A 20,942-nucleotide genomic window follows, 5' to 3' on the forward strand; every position below is an offset into this window, starting at 1 on the left:
GAACATGTACATTAGTTGTGAGAAATCTTATAAATCATTAAAAAACCCCAAAAAACTAAGTGACGGTAATAGATCTGGAGTGTAATAGGCTATCAAACCAGACAAATATATCTGAAAGTGAGAAATAAAACTCGAGTGGTAGACCACTCAGGCTAATAGCCTACAAATTCACTTTCTTCCTATTCTCTGAAATAGAGGATTTCAAAAATGGGTTTACCCGCTGTGCTCGGCCAAGTCATTCATTCGGAGTTCAGGAGGTCATTCAGATTCGAGTCAGGACTCATCCAGTGTCAAAGAAACCGCATGACTGCTGTCTCTGAAAGAGTCAGCTATAGTAGGCAGACCTCCGTGACAATTCTTCCGAAACTGTTGAAACTTGTCATCTCACAACCGCGTGGGGTGATTTTCTTTAACCAAACCATTGGACTGTATGTGTAGTTGCTTTGTGCATGTGCAAAACCAGAGCCCCGCGGTTATAAAGTCCTAGGTTTTCTGTTTTAAGTTTTATGTAGCTATTTTTTTTAAATCGGACGCTCACGGCGGACCAGCAGAAAAGCACCTTTGTAGCGCACATCCTGTCTGCCCCGCATGGGACCAGGCGCGCACACTGTGGATTTCAGTGTCTCCAACTCAGCGAAAATGGGAGCCCGCTTTCTGATCTGCTTCTGTGTGATTTTACCTTTGTGTGTGACCGAAAAAGCTAAAGAGAAGGCAGCTCGACAGAGGGAAGCCGAGTTCTCGGATAAGGTAAGATACCATCTTTACTCGGACTCTATACAAAAAACGTCACAGCAAAATATAAAGAATCGGAGCGGTTAGACTCGGTCTAAATCCGTGTGTGTTCATATTACCACACGCTACAGAGATGTATACAATGTACTTTTAAGTAGAACAAACGTTCAATAAGTATTTTATTAGTTTTCCTGAAAAATAAATGTTTTCCTAATTACTTTCCCTTTCTCTTAAAAATCTGGTTGTAGTACAACTGATAATTATGATGTTTGGTTGGTCTTTTGTTTGAACCTAAAATGAATTTAAAACCCGTTCTTCTCAAATGCACGTTTTAAAAGAGATTACTTCAAAGGGATTATTTAATCTCGGAGAGGAGGCTGTGCATACGATGTCACACATTCTGACTATTCTTCCAATTATATTTAAGTCGAAAAACCTTTCGCGGATGATCTGCCTTACGTAATGTGGTCAGTATTACTCCATACGGCTGTAGATTACATGCCAATGTAATCTATATTATCTTTCATCCTGTGGGAAGTTTGTATTGGATCCTGTGGAGCATGAGAGTATTGTGTTCCATCCATTCCAGCGTCTTAAACCACGATGTCCTTAATGCTCACCAGCCCCCTCTAATGTTCTAAATCAGTATTACATGTAAAGAGAATTATAGCAGCCCAACAGGCATTGCTAAAGCTAATTTCATTGTAATCGAATGGTATAATGAGATGATAACATTACTTGTTTTGATTAATAAGGCATTGTTGCACAAAGGTGTATAACCACAGCTGATATTAGCTTCTGTATGGTGGTGAACAGAATGTCCATCCAGTAGAATAACTTCTTGTTCACCATGCACTAGGCCAGTCTGTGTAGTCTCGCCCCTTGCATGGACATAGCAGACTGTACTCTTTGATCTCTGCTTGGGGTTCACTTGCAGCAAACTATCCGCTTCACTCTTAATTCTTTTCTCATGATGATTTTGTTTTGTCAGACATCTGTTACCAGTGTGAAAATTCGCTGTTTTCTGAAGATGGACAAACAAAACTAAGCAAAACACCTCATCTGGGGTTGGTAATGTGTTTTTGTATGGTGTGCTGATCACCACCCATTTCGTTCTGATTACATACACTCTGTGGGAGACCATCCTGTGGGTGACCAGTGTGAGATGCCCACAGGAATGTTCAGAGGCTGATTCTGTGGTGCTGAATGAAAATGATAAAAGATGAAAGTTGCAGCAGACAGAAGTGAGCTAAGAGAAGGAGCAGAATGCCTCATTTTGGTGTCATTTTCTTATTAGACCGCAAGGATGGAAACTGTAACTGTACTCTCTTGTCATTCACATGTAAGCTCCCTGGATCTCCCGTATGCACCAAAGAACCTTTCTACTGTATTCATAGCAGGTTTTATTATGCAAAGTTGATTTTTGATTATATTTAATGAGAAGTTTGTTTCAGATGTGTAAAAGTGTGTGATGTCTTAACTCAAGCTTTTGATGCTAACCCTTGTTCAGGAGCTGAGTAACAGTGTAGCCCCATGTGCCCTCAATGACTTCAGCAGACACATGATGGATCTGGCAGCCTTGTTCCACAAGGGAGCAAGAAGAACTGTGGATGACGTTCAGCTAGAAGCCCTTGGGCACAGTGGCCAGATGGCACTCTATTAGACAGTCTTTTCCATTTCTCCTGGACTAAAAGTAAATGTAAAGTCTGCTACTTCATCTGCACAGGCTCCTGCCCTTTGTGGTGTGATTTAAGTGTATTTTAACATAGTTTTTAGCTCCTGCTCACATTTTTAATGCCTTTTGCCAAAGCAAAACAAAATACGAAGTTTAAAAAATGTGAAAACTCCCTATGGCCAGCGCGCTATCCCCCCCATTAACTTAATAATTCTCTGAGAGCCTGTAGTTTGGTGGGCTGTACTACAAAGAAGACAGTGAGTCATTGTGGTTAGGGGATTTTCTTTTACATCATGGATGTGATGCAGCATTTTAAACAGTCTTCTTCTGTGGGTGCATTTTCCACTATCTCTACCCAAATGTGTTAATATCCAAGGGTAGTGTCACGGTACACTCCTGCCCACAGACCCATGTCAGAGTGACTCACTGGTATTGAGGCTAACAAGGAAAAACTGTTGAGCTCATTCACTCAATGAATTATTAATGTGCATTAGTATTATTTGATGGAAATATTCTTGTTCAGTTTTTAAATAACATTTTTCTTCTCTTCTCTTTTCTTCTTTCTTTTCTTTATCTTTATATTGTCCTTATCACCAGTACAACACGTGTATGCAGGGTCCCCCTGGTATGCAGGGCAGGGATGGTAATCCAGGGATTAATGGCATTCCGGGCACTCCTGGGATCCCAGGCCGGGATGGAATGAAGGGGGAAAAGGGAGAGTGTGTGACTGAGAGGTTTGAGGAACCATGGAGACCCAACTATAAACAGTGTGCCTGGAGCTCTCTTAACTATGGCATTGACCTGGGAAAAATAGCTGTAAGCTTACCATTCACTTTTTCCAAAATCTCCTGCTTCCATAAGAATCACCAGTGCAGTCTCCTAGCAGTTGCTTTTTCAAGACCACAGAGACTGCATGAAAACATGATTGCAGTAACTAAACACGATATCAATTCCCTTAATGCTAATGTACAAAGATGAAGTGAATGGTGAATGGTGAATGAAGCCCTGTGTGTGGCGTGTTTCACAGGAGTGCACGTTCACCAAGATGCGCTCAGACAGCGCCCTGCGGGTGCTCTTCATCGGCTCACTCAGGCTCAAGTGCAAGACGGCCTGCTGCCAGCGTTGGTACTTCACCTTCAATGGGGCAGAATGCACGGGGCCTCTGCCCGTTGAGGCCATCATCTACCTGGACCAGGGCAGCCCTGAGCTTAACTCCACCATCAACATTCACAGGACGTCCACAGGTAACTCTTATGTGCTAGTTTCAGGGTCATCGACAAGGGTCATCAAACAATCCCTCCAATAAATAAAAAAAAACACTTAATAAACAAATCTTGCCAAACTAAATTTTAATTATAAGAAAGTGGTCAATTGCAGTTTGTACATTTCAGCCGATACTGTTTTATGTACCATGTGATTGTCACATGGTGAAGTCACATGAGAACATCACCAGGTAAAATTCTTGTATTGTTTTTTGGTCTATGTGCTTGGAGAGATTTTAAAATTTGAACCTTTAAAAAGTGGAATGAGTTCTACACGTACATTTGTAAACAAGCAGTCACTCAAACTACACATTCACCCACTGCTCTCATTTCAGTGGTTTAGGGATGCTGTCCTCTGAGAGCTGAGCATATGGAGGAAGTCTGGGATGACGACCACCCTTTTGCATTTTTAGCTATTCAGTGCATAATCCAAACCACTAACAGAGCAAAACTCTCTTTTCTTTATTTTTTTATATGTTAGCTGAATGCCTGGAAACGGAGCTTTGTAGAGTCTGCCAGAGCTCTGAGCCGCATACAGATCACAGACCCGTCAGACCAGTATTCAGACCTCTCATTCATCATAAATGAAATATGCTGTTATCAAAGAGCAATATACCCATTAAGAACAAACCTCTCATGGACCATGTGTGAAACTCCTCCATGGGAGCTAATGAATTCCCTACTTGTGTCGACATTCCTGGCGATGACCTCTGTGAAATGGTAAAGACTTGCAGCTCACTACAAGGCCAATTATAGCTCCTTGCTGTGTGTGTGTGTGTGTTTGTGTGTGTATTATGGTGATTATTTTTATGTCATGTTAAATGTGACATAATGTTTAAAATAGATCAGACTAGCAGAGAGAAAAGAGACCAGAGTTTGAGGTATGAGGTATGGCAGTCAGGGCTCTAGATTCAGCTTTAACAAAGAACACACAGATTTCCACAGGCTCAGACACTGTGTTCCTCTCAGAGATATAAAAGGTTTGGCTTTATCTGTGAGGTATGAAGTCTGCAATTTTGAGATTCAGAGATAGATGTGGCCTTTGGATTTCTATTTATGGCAATGCGGTCCATTGTGTGTAACCTGCAATTTGATATTGGCATCAATCTGTTTGCAGCCTTTCAGAGCAGAGAAGAAACTGTATGCAGTGGTATAAGAACATGGTATATTATACAACTGATATACTCGAATCGCTACAGCCTTAGTCGTATTTCAAATGGTTTGTCATATCAATCAATTGACCAAACTGTTAAATTTGTCTAAAAATACATATGCATAATAATAATAAAGTTTAAAATAAAAACAAAATCTCATTAACAAGATAATATTTTTAATCTGACACATCTTCCAGTATCGAGGGTAGGAAATCAGAGTCTGTTGCAGACCGAGTGTCTGTTGCAGAGGTTAGGCTGCGAGAAGTTTTGTGCAGGCTCTAATTACAGAGACACCCAAGATATTTCTGCTTGCTTCCTCTCTGCATCCCATCATATCACACAATATATGCCCACTGCAGAGATCCTCACAGAGCTGCACAAATGAGAGACTACAACACAGCAAATACATGGCCAAGCACACCCAGAGGTCAACCATCCCATGTGCCGATCAGCGTGCACAATAAAGGCCTCAGAGACAGCTGAGGGTTAGGATTTCAGCAAGCCTTTGGAAAGTACAAACTGACAGTTAAATGGGTTATGTGAATTCATCTTAATTTATTATCTGGTTTAGTTTAACAGGCACTTGGCACAATCTTGCAAGATGATCTTTTGGTATCATCTTTGGGTTTAGGATTTCATCAGCTACAGTTCACTTACAAAAAATCTAAACCTTTAAGACCATCCAGTCTGGGTGTGTTGAACTCGTCTATGTTTGTGCCTGCAGTGGAGGGTCTGTGTGAGGGCATTCCTGCTGGCCTGGTGGATGTGGGGATTTGGGTGGGCACCTGTGCCGACTACCCACGGGGCGATGCTTCCACCGGCTGGAACTCCGTATCCAGGGTGATCATCGAAGAGCTTCCCAAATGATCCTCGCGATCCCATTTCCCCCCCATTCACCACTATTGTTATGGTTGCTGTGGCGACACCAGGCTGAATGAGAAACATGGATCTTCAGTCAGAATACTCTGGTTCAGTTCATTAAATTTAGGATGCACAGAGTTCAATGCAAAAAGTCACAACTACTGTACAATGAGCCTCCTGTTAGTTAGTGCCTGAGTGAACGAAGTTTCGTTTATTTTTCTTCCAAGATAAATACTGTAATGGCGATTCCATTATGTATTTAAATACTGCCATGTCTATTCCATTTTGTATCTAAATACTATCATACCAATACCATTATGCATTTCAGTGAACTGTTGGTAAAATTGTGACTTTGTTCACACTGCTGGTTATCCTGTGCATATTTTTAAGTAAGGCCCATTGCTTGTGTGTTATGTTTATATGTTCATCTTATTAAAATCAGTTACCATTTTTAAACTTTAAATACTGTGTAAATACTATAAATACTGTGTGTTTTCTGAGTGTTGGGCTGGTGCCTGATACTTTGCAAATGGTGAAGCAGAACTTGAGCACATCATACAGAAGGTTGCGGCTAGAGACCCATGGTGGAAAACGTACACTACCCTGCATGACTAATGCAAGGGATGTCTGGCTCTGTGTGTGACAGTAGTGAAGTGGTTTTCCAGCTGTTGTGTTTACAGAATACATGGCAGCTCTTACACACACACACACACACACATATATATATACATACATAAATAAGCAGACACATTTCAAACACATTAGCACAATTCAGTCTCAGCCAAACTGCATCTATCTCATTACTTGAAGTCTTGTATTTAACATCAGTTGGCAACTTACACATTTACACAATGTATAAAAGGCCCTACATGTGTATTATATACACTCTTAAAGCAGGGTGATATTAGACCCATTTTATCTTTAATCTGGATCATTTACAGGTTGTTCTCTGAAGATAAATATTTCAATTAAAAATGTAAAAGATTTATTAGGTTTTTTTTGTGTAAAATGTATATTGCTATTTTTGTTGTTGAACACTACTGCCATATTTCAGGGATGATCAAGGTCATCTGCGCAGAACACTCAAACACAAACACCATACGCATCTATGTACAGAACACTCAAACACAAACACCATACGCATCTATGTACAGAACACTCAAACACAAACACCATACGCATCTATGCACAGAACACTCAAACACAAACACCATACGCATCTATGCACAGAACACTCAAACACAAACACCATACGCATCTATGTACAGAACACTCAAACACCATACGCATCTATGCACAGAACACTCAAACACAAACACCATACGCATCTATGCACAGAACACTCAAACACAAGCTCATCATAAACACCAATTCTACAGCACTGCTGTTGCTGCAAGTCTTTAACCATAAGCATTCTCTGTCATGTCAGAAAAACTTCATAACATCAATCATGTCTTACTTTTATCTTTTATTAATTCTGTAAAAATTACATGTAGATACTCCAGCTCTCCTGAGTCAAGTCTTTGCATTCTTAAAGACATGATTTTGTTTCTATTTGACAGTAGCCAATATTATTGGCACACTGCTATGTAACACATATAAACCATGAGACTGAAATACACATTGGATAAGCAGGATGTGTATAAAGAGCATGTGTATCTGGTATGCAACTTAAGAACTTGCACATTGCTGTGCGGGGCTTGGCTCACGTTGTCACACAGTTTTTATTTATTTATTTAATAAATATACAGATATAATGATAAAGATATCACTTCCCAGCACAACTCATATGTTGAGCTATTAACCCATTTAATCCTGAGATGTAGTCTTTTCCACTAGCCTTCTTCCTTGGTCGGGTTTCTGGTCCTTGCTGCCAACCTGCAGTTATACCATTCCACTGAGCCCAGTATGGTCCACTTCAGCTCCAGTTTCAGAGGCTGGAATTTCATTCATGTCATATCATGTCATGTCCTCAAGGGGACTTCACAGGGTTCAGCCCCTGAACTTTGCCCCAGTTCTCACAGATACCACACTCTTCACCTACCGCTCAAGGGTTTGCTCAGTCTAGTCCACACACAGTACAAAAAGTCGCACGGTATGATGTCAGTGTTCACTTGCTAGAATACTCATATCATAAACTCAGATAACTGCAGTGGCTTCATCATACATACAATGGCTTTAAATCAGTTTGTATACACCCTGATCATTTCATTTTATACATTATATTCATTTGTGATTATAACATCCACAATTCCACACAACAACATGGAAACCTGTTCCTCCTCTCCGATCGCACTGATGCTATGGCTGGACCTCTCGTGAGGTAAGAGTCACTTAATCAGACCTCCCTCTACTGTCTCTAGTCTGCAGAAGGTTCTGTGGTGACCTCCCCAAAACGCGCCTTAACATGCATGTGTGCGTCATACGGTGTGTTGACTTGTGCGTTGGTTGGTCCCTGGCTGTGTTGATGTGTGCATGAATCAGTTGTATTGTCCCAGGAGCAGACGTGAGACGTTCTCATAGACGAGGAAGGTGATGCAGCAGGCTGGGATGACACGCACCAGGTTGGGCACCATGCCCTTGTAAAAGCCCTCCATGCCCTCGTTCCTGCACACGGACAACACATGAGAGAGCGACTCGGTAAACTTGCACTTGCCATGCTAAACTGCAGAGCCTTTCACATTTCAAGACTGTACAGTCAAACTGTTTAAAAACTGGCTGAAATAATTATAATGAGACCTAATGTGTGGCTCTCTAATTAGTGCTGTTTCAATACAGGAAATACAGTTTTCCACGGCCATTAGCACATTTTAATGCATCAAGACAGGGACACCATCAGAATACCAGTTAGACATGAAAAATAAAAAGGAATCCACTTTACATTTATAAACTCTGCACATTCCGTACAGAAAGATTGTAAATTAAAAAAAAGTGTCATTGGTTCATCCATAAACATCAAGGAGATCAGGGATCGTGAAGTTACAGCAGGGTTTGCTTGTGTTGATGGCTGTGTTAGTGCTTCCATGTAGAACAGTACCTCCATGTCCTCCTGATCACATCCACTATTCCACTGTAGTTGCTGTGCTGGTCCTGAAGGCGGGCTCTCACCACCTGGTATGGGTAGGTTGTTGCCACCGCAAATATTTTGGATATAGCTGCCATGGTGATATATTCCAGTGGAGACTGAAGCAAAGACAATGGGGGAGAGACAGAAAGACAGACTTGTGATGGATTGGAGAAACGATTCAGTTTAATAGTTACATTCAGAAACTATTAAATACTTTTGTGGCCTGCAAGACCATGGCATACTGTGTTAATAGGCAGTAGAATATCTAGACATAGGCTTGAATGGCACTCAAGTTGGGACAGTAGCCTAACATTTTTTAAAATGGCTACTTTAAGAATGTGGGGATTGATTTTCTACCAGACGAGGGCGCTGTGGGTGTTTCACGCAGCTTCATTATTGTGCTTAAGAAGCAATCAAGTTCGGAGTGGTATGAGACAGTCTCTTGACTGCTACGTGATTTAGCCGGAGGTAAGTAAGGTACTTGTTTAAATGGTCGCATTAATGCGTGAGGATGATTTACGAAATGTGAGTTCGAACACGCTAAATGCAGCAAATGGATTAATGAAAACGAGGGAAAATCACTAACGGGAATTAAGGCCCACTGAGCACCTATTGAGGATAATTTACTATTACAGTTCATCTAAACGCGACATGCACATTATACAAAGTAGGCTACAGCCTAATCAGTCTTCATCGTGTAAAACGAGTATCATCGATTGTCGTGCCCAGACCTCATCAGAGGCAGGGTCTGAGGTGTTTGAAAAGGACACTTCACCCGGGCGCTTTCTACAACACTCAGGTACCCAAACCACTTATAAACATTAAATGACTTCTATTAACTTTGATATCTACACAGGACAAGTTTGGCCAAAATTTAGCCAAATACTGACTTTTGCCACATACCATATTAATAAATCGAAACCGCCGCGTTACCCCAGACAGAAAGCGTCACGGGAAGAGTTTGGGCAAAAGAACCGATGGCGTGTGGTGATAATTCTATTTTTACAAGCTCTTAAAAACCAAACGGTATCTGCCCTCTAGTGTAATTTTAAATTTTACGCTTTGTACAGCAGCATATCATGTTTCTGTAGCTAATTTAAGGGCAGTATTCATTCAAAGACAAATGGGGCAGGTCTGGCCTGTACAAATTGTCCAAATCCCACCGCAAATAAAGTGTAGAGATGAACACTCAAATGCATGATATGCTGCCTCTCTGACACGTTTTCTTTCTTGGTTCTGCAGTAACTTTGTAAAAGCTGGTCACAGCACACAGATTTTAGGAGCTGTGGTCTGTGATTACTATCCTCACCAGAAGTGCTTCTGAAGGCATCTCCTTATATCTGTTTTGTTCCCTCTTCAGACCTTCATATGTCATGAACTGCAGGGCAGCATGGGATGTACCCACTAGCCCTGGCAGGAAGCCCTGTAGTCACAACACAAGGGTTGAGCCACACACACACACACACACACACACACACACACACACACATACAAACAATGGCAGAAATGTACCTCTGTTACAAACTTGTCAGACTCTATGCTGTTATCGCAAGTTCAGTAATCTGCTTATTTGAGTAGGTTTAGATGTTTGTGCTGTCTCATCTGTGCATGTTATAGAAGAGCTAGCACAACCTTCACACCCGGCTGAAGCTATTTGTCTTGTGCAGTGTCATTTGTGGGAGCACAATAGAGTGAAGCCCTCTAGTGGTATGGCAGAGAAATACAGAATGAGAGTGTAAAAGATTGAACCCCATCAGCTCTACCTGATAGCAAAACATTTTTGTCTTATTTTGTGATCCAATTCTCTAAAGGTGCAGACGAGAGAGAGAGAGAGAGAGAGAGAGAGAGAGAGAGAGAAAGAGGAAAAAAAAAAGTGTGGAGGTTAGTTTGAGGTCTTTAGATGTACCCTGTATAATCCTGGGATACCCTCGTGACGGTAAATTTTCACGAGGGCGTCCAGCATTCCCTTGTACTGCTTTCCGTCCGGCTCTGCATTGTACTGCAGCACCAGTCGGGTCTTTGTCACCCAGACCGGGTTCGTAAGGCAAAGCGTCAGAATGCCTAGAAATGCAGGGGAACAGGGAACAGGCAGTCCAACACAAGGGCACCTTTACACCAACCGACACTGACAGTGTATAGCCGAAACCCCAGTGACACTGCAGAGCTTGTAGCGATGGCCGAAGACCTCACAAAAAGACCAATGACAGTGAAGAGTCTGTCATTTGGTACAGTGTGCGTGGCTGACTGAGTGTCAGTCCGTGACTCCCAGTCGCAATCGTGAAGAATCAAGTACCTGTACATTTTTGTTTCCCCCCATGGTTATCATGGTTTCTGTGTAGCAGTACACATCTGCCACTTGATAAGTGGCATCTTAATTGTTGTAGAGGAGGTTTGTGGGGGGCCCAGAATCAGGACTCGGAGTTGAAGGATTAAAGGTTATAAATCAATTTTTATTTTTAACTGAATGTAACCATACCAGTTCTGCCAATGATTGTTTAGGGTAATCTATGTGGTCAATGAAAGCCTTGTTCTTATTTAGTTCATATATTTCTTATTTTTTAATTCTCTATATATGTTGGGGTTTTTTTTTTGGGGGGGGGGGCAGTTTTGACATGTCACCTTGCCATGTTGGTTTAGTAGACCGCTGAGGCAATAATTCAGCCCCAATTTTTTAATCAGCACTGATTTGTTGTAGAGGAATATCCTCACACACACACTTGCACCCCCAGAGTGTTTGGTTGAACCTGTAATTGTTTGTGCTGGGAGTGTTTTAGGGCCCATCCACTCACCTGCCTCTGCTGCAGACACCAGGTGCTCGACGGCACTCAGTTCAGACTGTCTGCTCTCCTGGATATAGGCTTTAATTGCATTATAACTGCAGGAAAAGACACACACACACACACACACACACACACACACACACACAAACACAAACACCCACACACCACTTAATGTAAAGCATCCATGTATGACTCTCAGTTCACTATTTATGTTTCACTTCATCTTTGGTGCTTAAAAAGAGAAATGGTCTGTGATTGTATTATTGTCTTTCCACAGATTACTCTGTGCATGCTGTAAACCATTCATTGTGCAGCAAATATACATATGTGTAGAAATTGTAAAATATTTTATTTCTTGGGGTAACTAAACTGCAAATTTGCAAAAACTTGTATTACAGATTTGGTTACTCATCAGCTGGACTTAAGAGAGGTATTATTAAAACAAACAGGATAGATGAAATGATGAACGTGATTCACGGTTTAGGTTGTAAAAATAAACTTGATTAAATATTTATGCTAATGATTCTTTACACCATAGTGTGACTGAAGCATAGATTTAAGATGGACAAATATCTCTGAACAACACTTTTGCATAAATCTTATACTAAGCAATATGAAATTTAATTTTATTCTAATATCTTTCATAAACTTTTTAAATGACTGTTCTGCCCCATTGTTGACCAGATTTGTTTTGTTTAATTTGAAGTTAAAAGGCCTTTGGAGTGTGACAGTCTTTGGATGTCAGTGAAAGATGGAGATCCTTGGCCTGTGCTGTTACCTGCCATTACTTTTCCCATTGAGAAGCTTAAAAAGCCCTGTTACACACAATCTCAAGGCAAATGTCAACAGAAAATAAAGAGTTCTGAGCCGTCCCCTTTTCTGAAATCTAATATGTTTGGTATGCCCACCACTTTCTGTAGACTCAGGGTACTTACAACAGGAAGTAAAACCCCCACGATGCCCCTGTGCCCCAAATGTTGGGGGTCACACCCTGGTACAGTCCTCTGATCCCATCTACCTTCCAGATACTTTTCATACAGTGCAGAATACCATTATAATGTGGCCTGAAACTCAGACCATCGCTGACTAAAAAAAAGAAAAAGAAAGAGAGGGGTTAAGCACAAAGCAAACCTCAGACTGTACAGGCCAAGTGGGAGTATCGGTGTTTTTGTTGCCCTCGGTGGACGTCCTTTTCTCCCATTTGTAAACACAAGCATATGTAACTCCGCAGTATCACATTACCTGCTGATATGGTAGCGAGCGCTGTTGATAGAGGCCCGTTTGTTTTTGGCAGCCACCACCTACCTGCAAAGCGAATTTTGACCAGATCCAGAGGGTGGAGCACCATTGTTGATATGACGCCCCCGCTAAGTCCCGCTGCCAAATTTTCATACTTGATATGCTTAAACAGACGCAAAAGATTCGCTGTAATCGAGAAAGATGGCCCGTTTGATTCCGGAGCCACGGGTAAGGTCGCTGCTGCAGCGGACCGCTGTCCTGAAATTGTGCTCATACTTGTTGACTTGCTTGTCTTCGTTAGAGCCGAGAAAAGGAAACTAAAGCCGTTCGGTGCAATGAATACGGCATTTAGTGCAGACTGCGTGTTACGAAGACACGGTTCTAAGCAACGATCCAGTAGCCACTACCTTTGCATAAACATCGCGGCAGCTGTGGCATGGCGGACGTCCAGCATGTAATTGCACGACCTCCACTGAGGAACTTGTGTGGCTGGGGGGGGGGGGGGGGGGGGGGGAAAGGAAAACATACTGTACACCGAACGAGTGACGATCTTGGAGGAGGCGGGAGAAATCTTAAAGCGACACTAACTTACAGTAAAGGATGGTCAGTACTCGATCAAATGAGGGCTTGTTGTCTGAAGAACTCAGCCAAACAGTTTTGTTTTCCGTTCATACTTTGAACAATAACGAGGACGGTAACAAACTAAATTTCAACAATCAGGGCAACGTTGTTCTGATCTGGATATAAAGATGCACTAATTTGATTAGCTAACTATTTTGTGTTGACTGAAGCCTATAATAAATTTAACCAAGTTGTTCTCTATTCAGTTAACCCAGCTTTGTAGCGAACCGTGCCCTTGTATCCCATCACAACCCTCCCTCCCTCCCTTTAAAAAAAAAGGTGCAGGTGTATCTGAGGAGGCAATGGACCAGCAGTGGCTGGGTGAGTATAGGCAGGACTGGAGCCCTGAGGGAACTGACCTATGTTGGCATTATGCTTCTGGTTGTAAGCTTTACATATGAGGTAACTTCATAGGCAGTTGTGCAATATTGTGCATAAGCAACAGCTTAACTAATTCATATTTAAGAGGAAGGGGAAGAGGAACAATTACTGGCAAGAACCAACCACGATTATACAGAACACTTTCATCAATCATTTGCAAAAAAAAAAAAAAAACCCCTTACAAAACAGAATTCCTGCAAAAAGGTTACTATAGAATATATGGTATATTAAATTGTATCTTTTGGGACTTGGTGCTTTATGAATCACATTCAGTCATAGCTTAGTGCAGATTCTTTTTCCTCTGGCATTATTTTAGTATCCCAACATTAGTGACCTCCAGAAAAGAAACACAACAGATATTTGATGTATTGATTTAGTGCATCCACGGTGACTGTGCTCCTTTATTCTTGTTTTAACCCTCTTACATCCGTTTGCTGTAGTCTAGACAATTCTAGGCAGGTGCCTCTGCCAATTTGTAAAGATATCTGGATATTTTTAAAAATTGTATTTATCTCTGTTTAAAGGAAATCCATAAGCTATTATATAAAAAAATTACCAGTGGGTTTCTGATGTGACTGATTTGAAGCAAATACATTTTCCAGTTTAAAAAAGACAGAGAATCATTTTGTGATACTAATGCATGGAAATATTTTTATTGTTTTGGGCATCTTGTAAATGTTCTGCAGATGCAGTACTGAACGCAGACCAAGTCACGGTACATCGCTTCTCGTGCACATGGCGCGGGCAGTCCGACTGCTCTGAAATGATCGTTATCGATCTTTATGTAGCAGGACAGAGGTAACTTCCGCTGTGGGCGCCACAAGCCGACCCTGCAAGGCTGGCGCGACTGATCCCCGTCCTGCGTAATAACGTCGCTCCGCCCATCCATTATTTCGGGTTTTTACGCCCCTTATTGCGTCCCATTTTCTGCATTCAAGAATTGACAGGAGAGAGAAGAATTCAGTGAGGGGGCCACTGAGGAACCCAGAGCGCGAAAAAGCACAAGACAACATTGGCGTTGCGGGGAATATTAAAGCACCAGCTATGGGTTAGACTGGGCTGAACCATGACTGCCAGCTGAAAGGCAAGAGCTTGATTTTCAGTTTTCCCTGTATGATTCGCTAATGGGTAGGATGTACTGGGTTCTGAACGCTAACAGAACCTAGAATGAATGGCCAAAGTACTCGCCAAACGAGCGAACCTTTTGAAAAGGCGCTTTGATAATCAACCTTTCCTTTTAACTGAACATTTGGTGGTGTTGGTGTTTTGTTTTTTTTTCTTTTTTTACTACACCATTTGCTTTCTCAGGCTGTCATCTGCTTCATGTATATTTATGATTAGGATGTGACTCGCCTAACTACACACACCATACATACAAATACACATTTGAAAGCAATGCAGGTAGCTAAACGTTAAGCTACGGTAATATGTCAAGACGTTATCGCGGGACAATTGTCCAAGAGGGCAGAATAGCCGATTATGATGCCGTCCATTAGGACGAGTAACCGCCGATAATGTTATGTACCACAGGTGAATGGTCGATAGCTCAGTTTCTGCCCTCACTACACTATGTAACTGAGCTACTGTACGTCCCGTAGTAGACTACGCTGACTCTCTTACAAAACGTCATGTTGTTTGTACTTTCATTTTACAAGACACCTATTTGAATGAACGTTTTTTTTTCTAAATCGTCAATCGTTCCTCTTTCTAGCACCTCCGACTAAAGATGTCAGCTCCACTCGGGCCACGGGGCAGCGCAGCCTCTCCTCCTGCGGCAGCTGAACAGGCGGTGATGCCGGACCTGAGCTACCTAACCGAGGCGGAAAAAAAGATCATCCTCTCGGTCATGGACCGACAGCGGAAAGAAGAGGAGAAAGAGCAGTCCATGCTGAAGTAAGCCGCATGATTTTCCGTATGAAGCTGTGCAGCGAGTTGAGGTTAAGTGCAGGCTTACAGCTAAGCATAGACTGCTAGTAGTGTACTACCGCAGTCGTGGAAACTGGTAAAGGTTGCATTTCAGTGTGGCTGCATCTCTTTAAACTGTGTATGTCGCAGAGCCACAACATTTTATGCATGGCTGTACCCTGAAATTCAATATGATTGCTTACGTGTGCGGTCAGTATTATTGTTGACACAAGCCTAAATAAAACACCCAGACTGAACGTTGCATAGGCGTGGGCGTTTCATCGCGGCGCCTCGCTGAGTTTGGTAGCGTTTGTTGGTGGCAGTTTTGCGGTCGTATTTTGTGCTCTAGGGGCAACTGCGCTGCTGGTTCTGTTTGTTTTTGCGCGGGCCCAGTCATCTTTGTATTCCTTTTGGGTTGGGTTTGCTCTGGGCGCCATCTTCGGCAAAAAAAAAAAAATCCCACCAACCGCTTATCGCTTTTCACATTCACGCTCTGAGTTGAATGAATCGCACGTTAAACATTAACAGGGACGCAGTGTGTTCTCGGCACAAAATCCTAATTCTCTGTTTGTTCTGGAGTATTTTCCCCTTCTCTACGCATCACCTGCCGTATTTTCAGCACCACGGCGCTATCCACGCGTTTGAGGTGTAGATGCGTTTTGCGTTTTATCTGTCAAATCATATTACCGGCTATCAGCGTCATCCGGGCATGCGGATGTGATGCGAATGCAATGCCTTTCGATTGGGAGTTAACTTGACTTCCAAGGGCACAACTCTTACACTGCAAGTGGAAACTGTCCTGTCGTTGCGTTTTTCTGTCGAGAATTATTACCGCATAAGGATTAGGTCAAATAACACGTTCTAAAACAGCATGCAGTTTGCTGGACGTCTGCAGATGTGTCTTTGCAAAATGCTGCTGTTTGGCTTCAACAGTACATCTCATTCTGCTGGCTCATTGACCTTTACCCTGTCATCCAGGCCTCCCCTATTTAGTTAAATTCTCAAGTCATAGCAGGAGGGGCAATTCCTTAGACAATGAACACCCATGCTGGAGATATGACCCTACTAAATGTGACTACCCATGCCAACTGAGGTGTGTTTGAAATGCATGCAACCTTTGGTTACCACTGAGCATCTATGGCTCCAGCCATACCCACTGACTGCTAAATTGGTGTTGGTTTTGCACAAATGGGTGACATTTTTCAGTAGACCGTGAGGCATGGCTCACCTCTCATTGTGATGCATCCAAATTATTTACTCCATCATCACGCTGAGACATTTCTCCTTCGGAAAGGAGAGTGTTTTGTCAAATGCTCCTTAATTATTATTTAGCAAACTAATTTTCTTCTAAACTGTAAAACATTATGCCACCTTATTTGCTTACTGTTAATAATGTATTCTTAATGGCTGAAATGACATGCTGTACATCTTATGGAGCCAATCACATGCATCACTGCACTCCTTTGAGAAAAAGACTATAGGTATGTTGGAAAAGCCCTCTGTATTACTGAGTTCAGGTGTTTTAACCACACCCTTTGGTCAGGTGTATAAAATCATGCACACAGCCTTGCTGTCTCCATAGACAAACATTTGTGAAAGAGCTCAGTGATGTTTAAAGCATCACTGTTACATTGCCAGAAGTGATTGATTGATTTATTTATTTATTGGCCTGCTAGATCTGCCCGGGTCAACTGTATGTGCTATTTTTGTGAAATAAAAATGTCTAGGAGTGACAACACAAAGCAGTGGACCACACAAACTCACAGGGCGGGGCTGGCAAGTATTGGAGTGCAATCCGTAAAAAAACCTCTGTTGCATGACTCACAAAAGAATTCCAAACTGCCTTTTAAAATCAATGTCAACAACAAGAACTGTGTGTCAGGACTTTTATGAAAGGGCTTTCAGTGGCCAAGCAGCTGCACACAAGCCTAAGATAACTATACACAGTGCCAGTCCTAAGATAACTATACACAATGCCAAGCACTGGATGGAGTGGTGTAAAGCATCTCACCACAGGACTCTGGAGCAATGGAAGCATGTTCCTTGGAGTGATGTATCATGCTTGGTAACCTGATAGACAAACCTGGCTTTGGTGGATGCCCTTCCCTACTAGCGAAGAGTATAGTTTGGTGGAGGAGGGATAATGTTCTGGGGCTGACTTTCAGGGTGTGTGCTGCATCCCTTAATTCCAGTAAATGCTGTTGTTATTCCTATAGCATATAAATACATTTTAGACAATTCTATACTTGCAATTTTGTAGCAAGAATTTTTGGAAGGCTCTTTGCTGTTACAGCATGACTATGCAGAAAGAGGGGTGTATAAAGACATGGCTTAAAGAGTTTGGTGTGGTGGAGCTCCAGTGCCCTGCACAGAGCCCTGACCTCAACCCCACTGAACATCTTTGAGTTTATTTGGAATGTTGAGTGAGGTCGGGTCTTCTCATCCAACATCAGTGCCAGACCTCACAAAATTTATTTTGACTGAAGTTGACACATTATATCTTAAAAAACAAAAACAACAACAACAAAAAACTTTCAGTCCATCCAGTTTGAGCACCCATACATAATACTGTTCTGAAAATAATTGAGTGTGCTCTGGTGTAGAAGCACTGTCTTGTCCCACCAAGCGTCACAGGCTCTGAGGCCTTTGTAGTAAAACCATCACACACGAGAGCATGAAGCTGCTCCCTGACCTTTGCCACAGTCCACGGTACTGATAGTGGTCACCACCTATCTAAAGACCCTCTGGAAGGAGCACTGGCAGCACTGACTGTTGTGAGCGCATTCCATGGTGAGGCATGTGTTCAGGGGCTGGATACAGGCTTACTGTCTTGTTTTTCTCAATCTCTTGAATTTTTTAGGTGATATTTTAGCAAAGTGCTGCATTTCACATCTTGACCTTGAGATTCAATTTGTGCCTTTTGTACACCAAAAGACATCAGTTTAGAAATTCAGTGACCTTTACAAATGTTTCTTTGAGATTTCTTGTACTTTTGTGTCTTTTAAAACTTCCTGACGCTATATCTTTATTGTACACAGTCATTCTAGTGCCACTGTGATTGGGTAAGATTAGTGTCAATTTTTTGTCTCCCTGGGACACTTTTACTTACTCTGACCTAAGTGGCAGGGATGTGTTCAAAGTTGGCTACATTCTTAAGACAAATGCAGGAACCCTCGCCTGAGCTTAGTGATGCTCTTAGCTGAAGTCTCTGACCTGCTTGACTGGTCCTTGTAAATCTTGCACACATTTCCCAGTTTCCCATCGGGGAAAAATTATGGACATTTATTTGGCAGTTTGTGGCTTTGTCTTAAATGGAGCTGACCTCAAACTCAACCCCAGGTGAGGGTGTGAAGTCTGTAGGACACCAGAAACAGCAGTCTTGCAGTTTGCACAAGGCTCATGTTTCTATATTACAGTATTCAAATATTTTATTACTGTATCTTTCAAAGTATGACCGTAGTACCAGCAGAAGCCCAGTTAAACTCAGTTTGTGAACATAGCATGCAGCAATGTCCAGGTATTCACCAGGTCTCTTGTTTTAACCCTTTGTAAGGCCAAATCTAGCCACAGGTCCAGAGTCTGTGCTTTGGAGCGAATTTTCCTAGGATATCCAGACCAGTACTCTCCTTACACACAGTTAGATGGCCGAACATGGAGTCAGCATTTGTTTCAGCATGGCAAAGCCTTTCCCTTAATAGGATCTGAGAGAGTAACAAGGCTCTGGGGGGGTTTCAGTCAACCTCTAATCTGCATAAACAGATCAGAAGCTGAGAGCCCAGTCTGCCTCAGATGCCATGGTTACATCAGTCTGGGACACTGTTCTAGGACTTCCTGAGGGGGACTGATGGTACAGAAGGAGGTTCTCTGGAGTCTGGAAATGTCTCTGGAGTTATTTCCCTGGAATCTGGAAATGTGTCTTTGGCACTCCTTTTCCACAGTCCTCACACTGAAGGCCAGGTACAGCAGTACCCACATCCCCCTTAAGGCTGAGGGCAGGTAGTGGCAGTGGTAGCTCAGTGGTTAAGGTGGCTGACTTGTAATCGGAAGGTTGACAATTTAAGCCCCACCGCTGTCAAGTTATTGCTGTTGGCCCTCTGAGCAAGGCCCTTCACCCTCAATTGCTTAAAGTTGTACTCATTCATGATTGTAAGTAAGCTTGGATAAAAGCGTCAGCTAAATGCTGTAAAAATGTTTATGTAGTGGACATGTTGTGTTGCTGCTCAGTTTGGTTCTGTTCAGGACAGTTGCAGATTGCTTGTTTTAAGGGTTTACCTTCTTTTTATGTGCCACATCATCTCAAATCCCTGTTTGCTTTACAGCAGTATGAGCTGGAGGGAGGGTGGTGTAAGGCGAGGATGTACTAGGACGATGGTGTAGGTTTAAGTACACTTTTCCATTGGCATGGTGCTGGTGTTCAAATCTTGAACAGTTCTGCAGTTTTCCACCTCAAAAAATTGCTCTCAGTCAGAAAAATTGGTTTCATTCTGGTCCCATATTGTTGCTGGTCTGGTACCAATGAACCTGTTAGACAAGTTGCTAAAGGTCAGGGCTCTGAGGTCACCACAAAGTTGTTAGCCCACTTTTCCCTCATGTACAACTAAACGTATGAGAACCATAGCAGCAGATATAGCTAAAAAAAAATGGGAAAGTTGGATATGAAGAAAAATTTCAATACTAGACTGTATTCTGCTATGTGGCTTGTACAATTATGTCCGACTTCTGTTTCTTGATTAGGGAAAGCCCATTTATGCATAGACATCAGGTTCTTAAACCAGTGTAAATGAGTGTCCATTCTTAAAAGGTCTGCTAGTTTGTGGGAACTGGCAGCAGCCCCAGCAAGAGCACTGGCACTTTGATGGGAAAGTGGAATGTGGCTGGTGGGGAATTTGACTGATGAGCCCTTCAGACTACGAGAAATGCCACATGCTCCGATGGCATTCTTCTCCTCAAACCCCTCGCATTACACGATTTGACCAAGTGTTTGTTTGCTGGTGCTTGTTTGTAAGGAAACTGAATTGCCATGCTTGGCATCTGATGCCCTTCACATTACTGCACTCAAAATGTGATCACTTGATTCAGCTCACCAGTTAATGACCTTTGCTTTTTGCTAGCTAATACTGGTGGCCCCTAGAGCTGGGTACCACTGATAAATGGGAAGTTGCAGGGTTCCACTTCTGTGCAGTGGCCTATCATGTAATGCTGCTTCACCATTCAGATGTTTAACCGCACTAGTTTTCACATCCAAAGACAGTCCCCAAAAATGTG

At 42.3% G+C, this 20,942-nt stretch overlaps 3 protein-coding genes across 12 annotated transcripts in view; 2 read left to right on the top strand and 1 right to left on the bottom strand.

Moving 5' to 3' along the window:
- The first annotated feature begins 324 nt into the window (after positions 1 to 324).
- cthrc1a (collagen triple helix repeat containing 1a) lies at positions 325 to 6,147 on the top strand. 2 transcript variants are annotated; one of them, XM_027022909.2, is made up of 4 exons: positions 325 to 747; positions 3,023 to 3,223; positions 3,435 to 3,651; positions 5,548 to 6,147. In XM_027022909.2, exons 1-4 carry the CDS (start codon positions 589 to 591, stop codon positions 5,688 to 5,690), a joined length of 720 nt encoding a protein of 239 aa, XP_026878710.2. In that variant the 5' UTR covers positions 325 to 588; the 3' UTR covers positions 5,691 to 6,147. The 2 variants fall into 2 exon arrangements, with proteins under 2 accessions (XP_026878710.2, XP_026878709.2); XM_027022908.3 differs by having other exon boundaries at positions 328 to 747; positions 3,005 to 3,223.
- Positions 6,148 to 7,389: 1,242 nt separating this feature from the next.
- Positions 7,390 to 13,255, bottom strand: slc25a32a (solute carrier family 25 member 32a). 2 transcript variants are annotated; one of them, XM_027022915.3, is made up of 7 exons: positions 12,837 to 13,255; positions 12,467 to 12,617; positions 11,541 to 11,626; positions 10,658 to 10,812; positions 10,061 to 10,174; positions 8,722 to 8,867; positions 7,390 to 8,291 (listed from the first exon to the last, which is right to left on the bottom strand). In XM_027022915.3, exons 1-7 carry the CDS (start codon positions 13,042 to 13,044, stop codon positions 8,165 to 8,167), a joined length of 987 nt encoding a protein of 328 aa, XP_026878716.2. In that variant the 5' UTR covers positions 13,045 to 13,255; the 3' UTR covers positions 7,390 to 8,164. The 2 variants fall into 2 exon arrangements, with proteins under 2 accessions (XP_026878716.2, XP_081561550.1); XM_081705424.1 differs by having other exon boundaries at positions 12,774 to 13,255.
- A 1,452-nt stretch (positions 13,256 to 14,707) lies between these two features.
- rims2b (regulating synaptic membrane exocytosis 2b) overlaps positions 14,708 to 20,942 on the top strand; it is a 93,102-nt gene continuing 86,867 nt past the window's right edge. For 6 of the 8 annotated variants that reach the window (XM_081705560.1, XM_081705507.1, XM_081705575.1 and 3 more), the window contains exons 1-2: positions 14,709 to 14,856; positions 15,484 to 15,665. In XM_081705560.1, the coding sequence (XP_081561686.1) occupies positions 15,499 to 15,665 (167 nt within the window). In that variant the 5' untranslated portion in view covers positions 14,709 to 14,856; positions 15,484 to 15,498. Of the gene's footprint in view, positions 14,857 to 15,483; positions 15,666 to 20,942 lie in introns of those variants that run through there. The other 2 variants (XR_014119396.1, XM_081705546.1) reach the window with 2 other exon arrangements.

Source organism: Electrophorus electricus, chromosome 2 (assembly GCF_041902795.1).
Source record: "Electrophorus electricus isolate QZ-2024a chromosome 2, ASM4190279v1, whole genome shotgun sequence".
Taxonomy (NCBI): Eukaryota; Metazoa; Chordata; class Actinopteri; order Gymnotiformes; family Gymnotidae; genus Electrophorus; species Electrophorus electricus.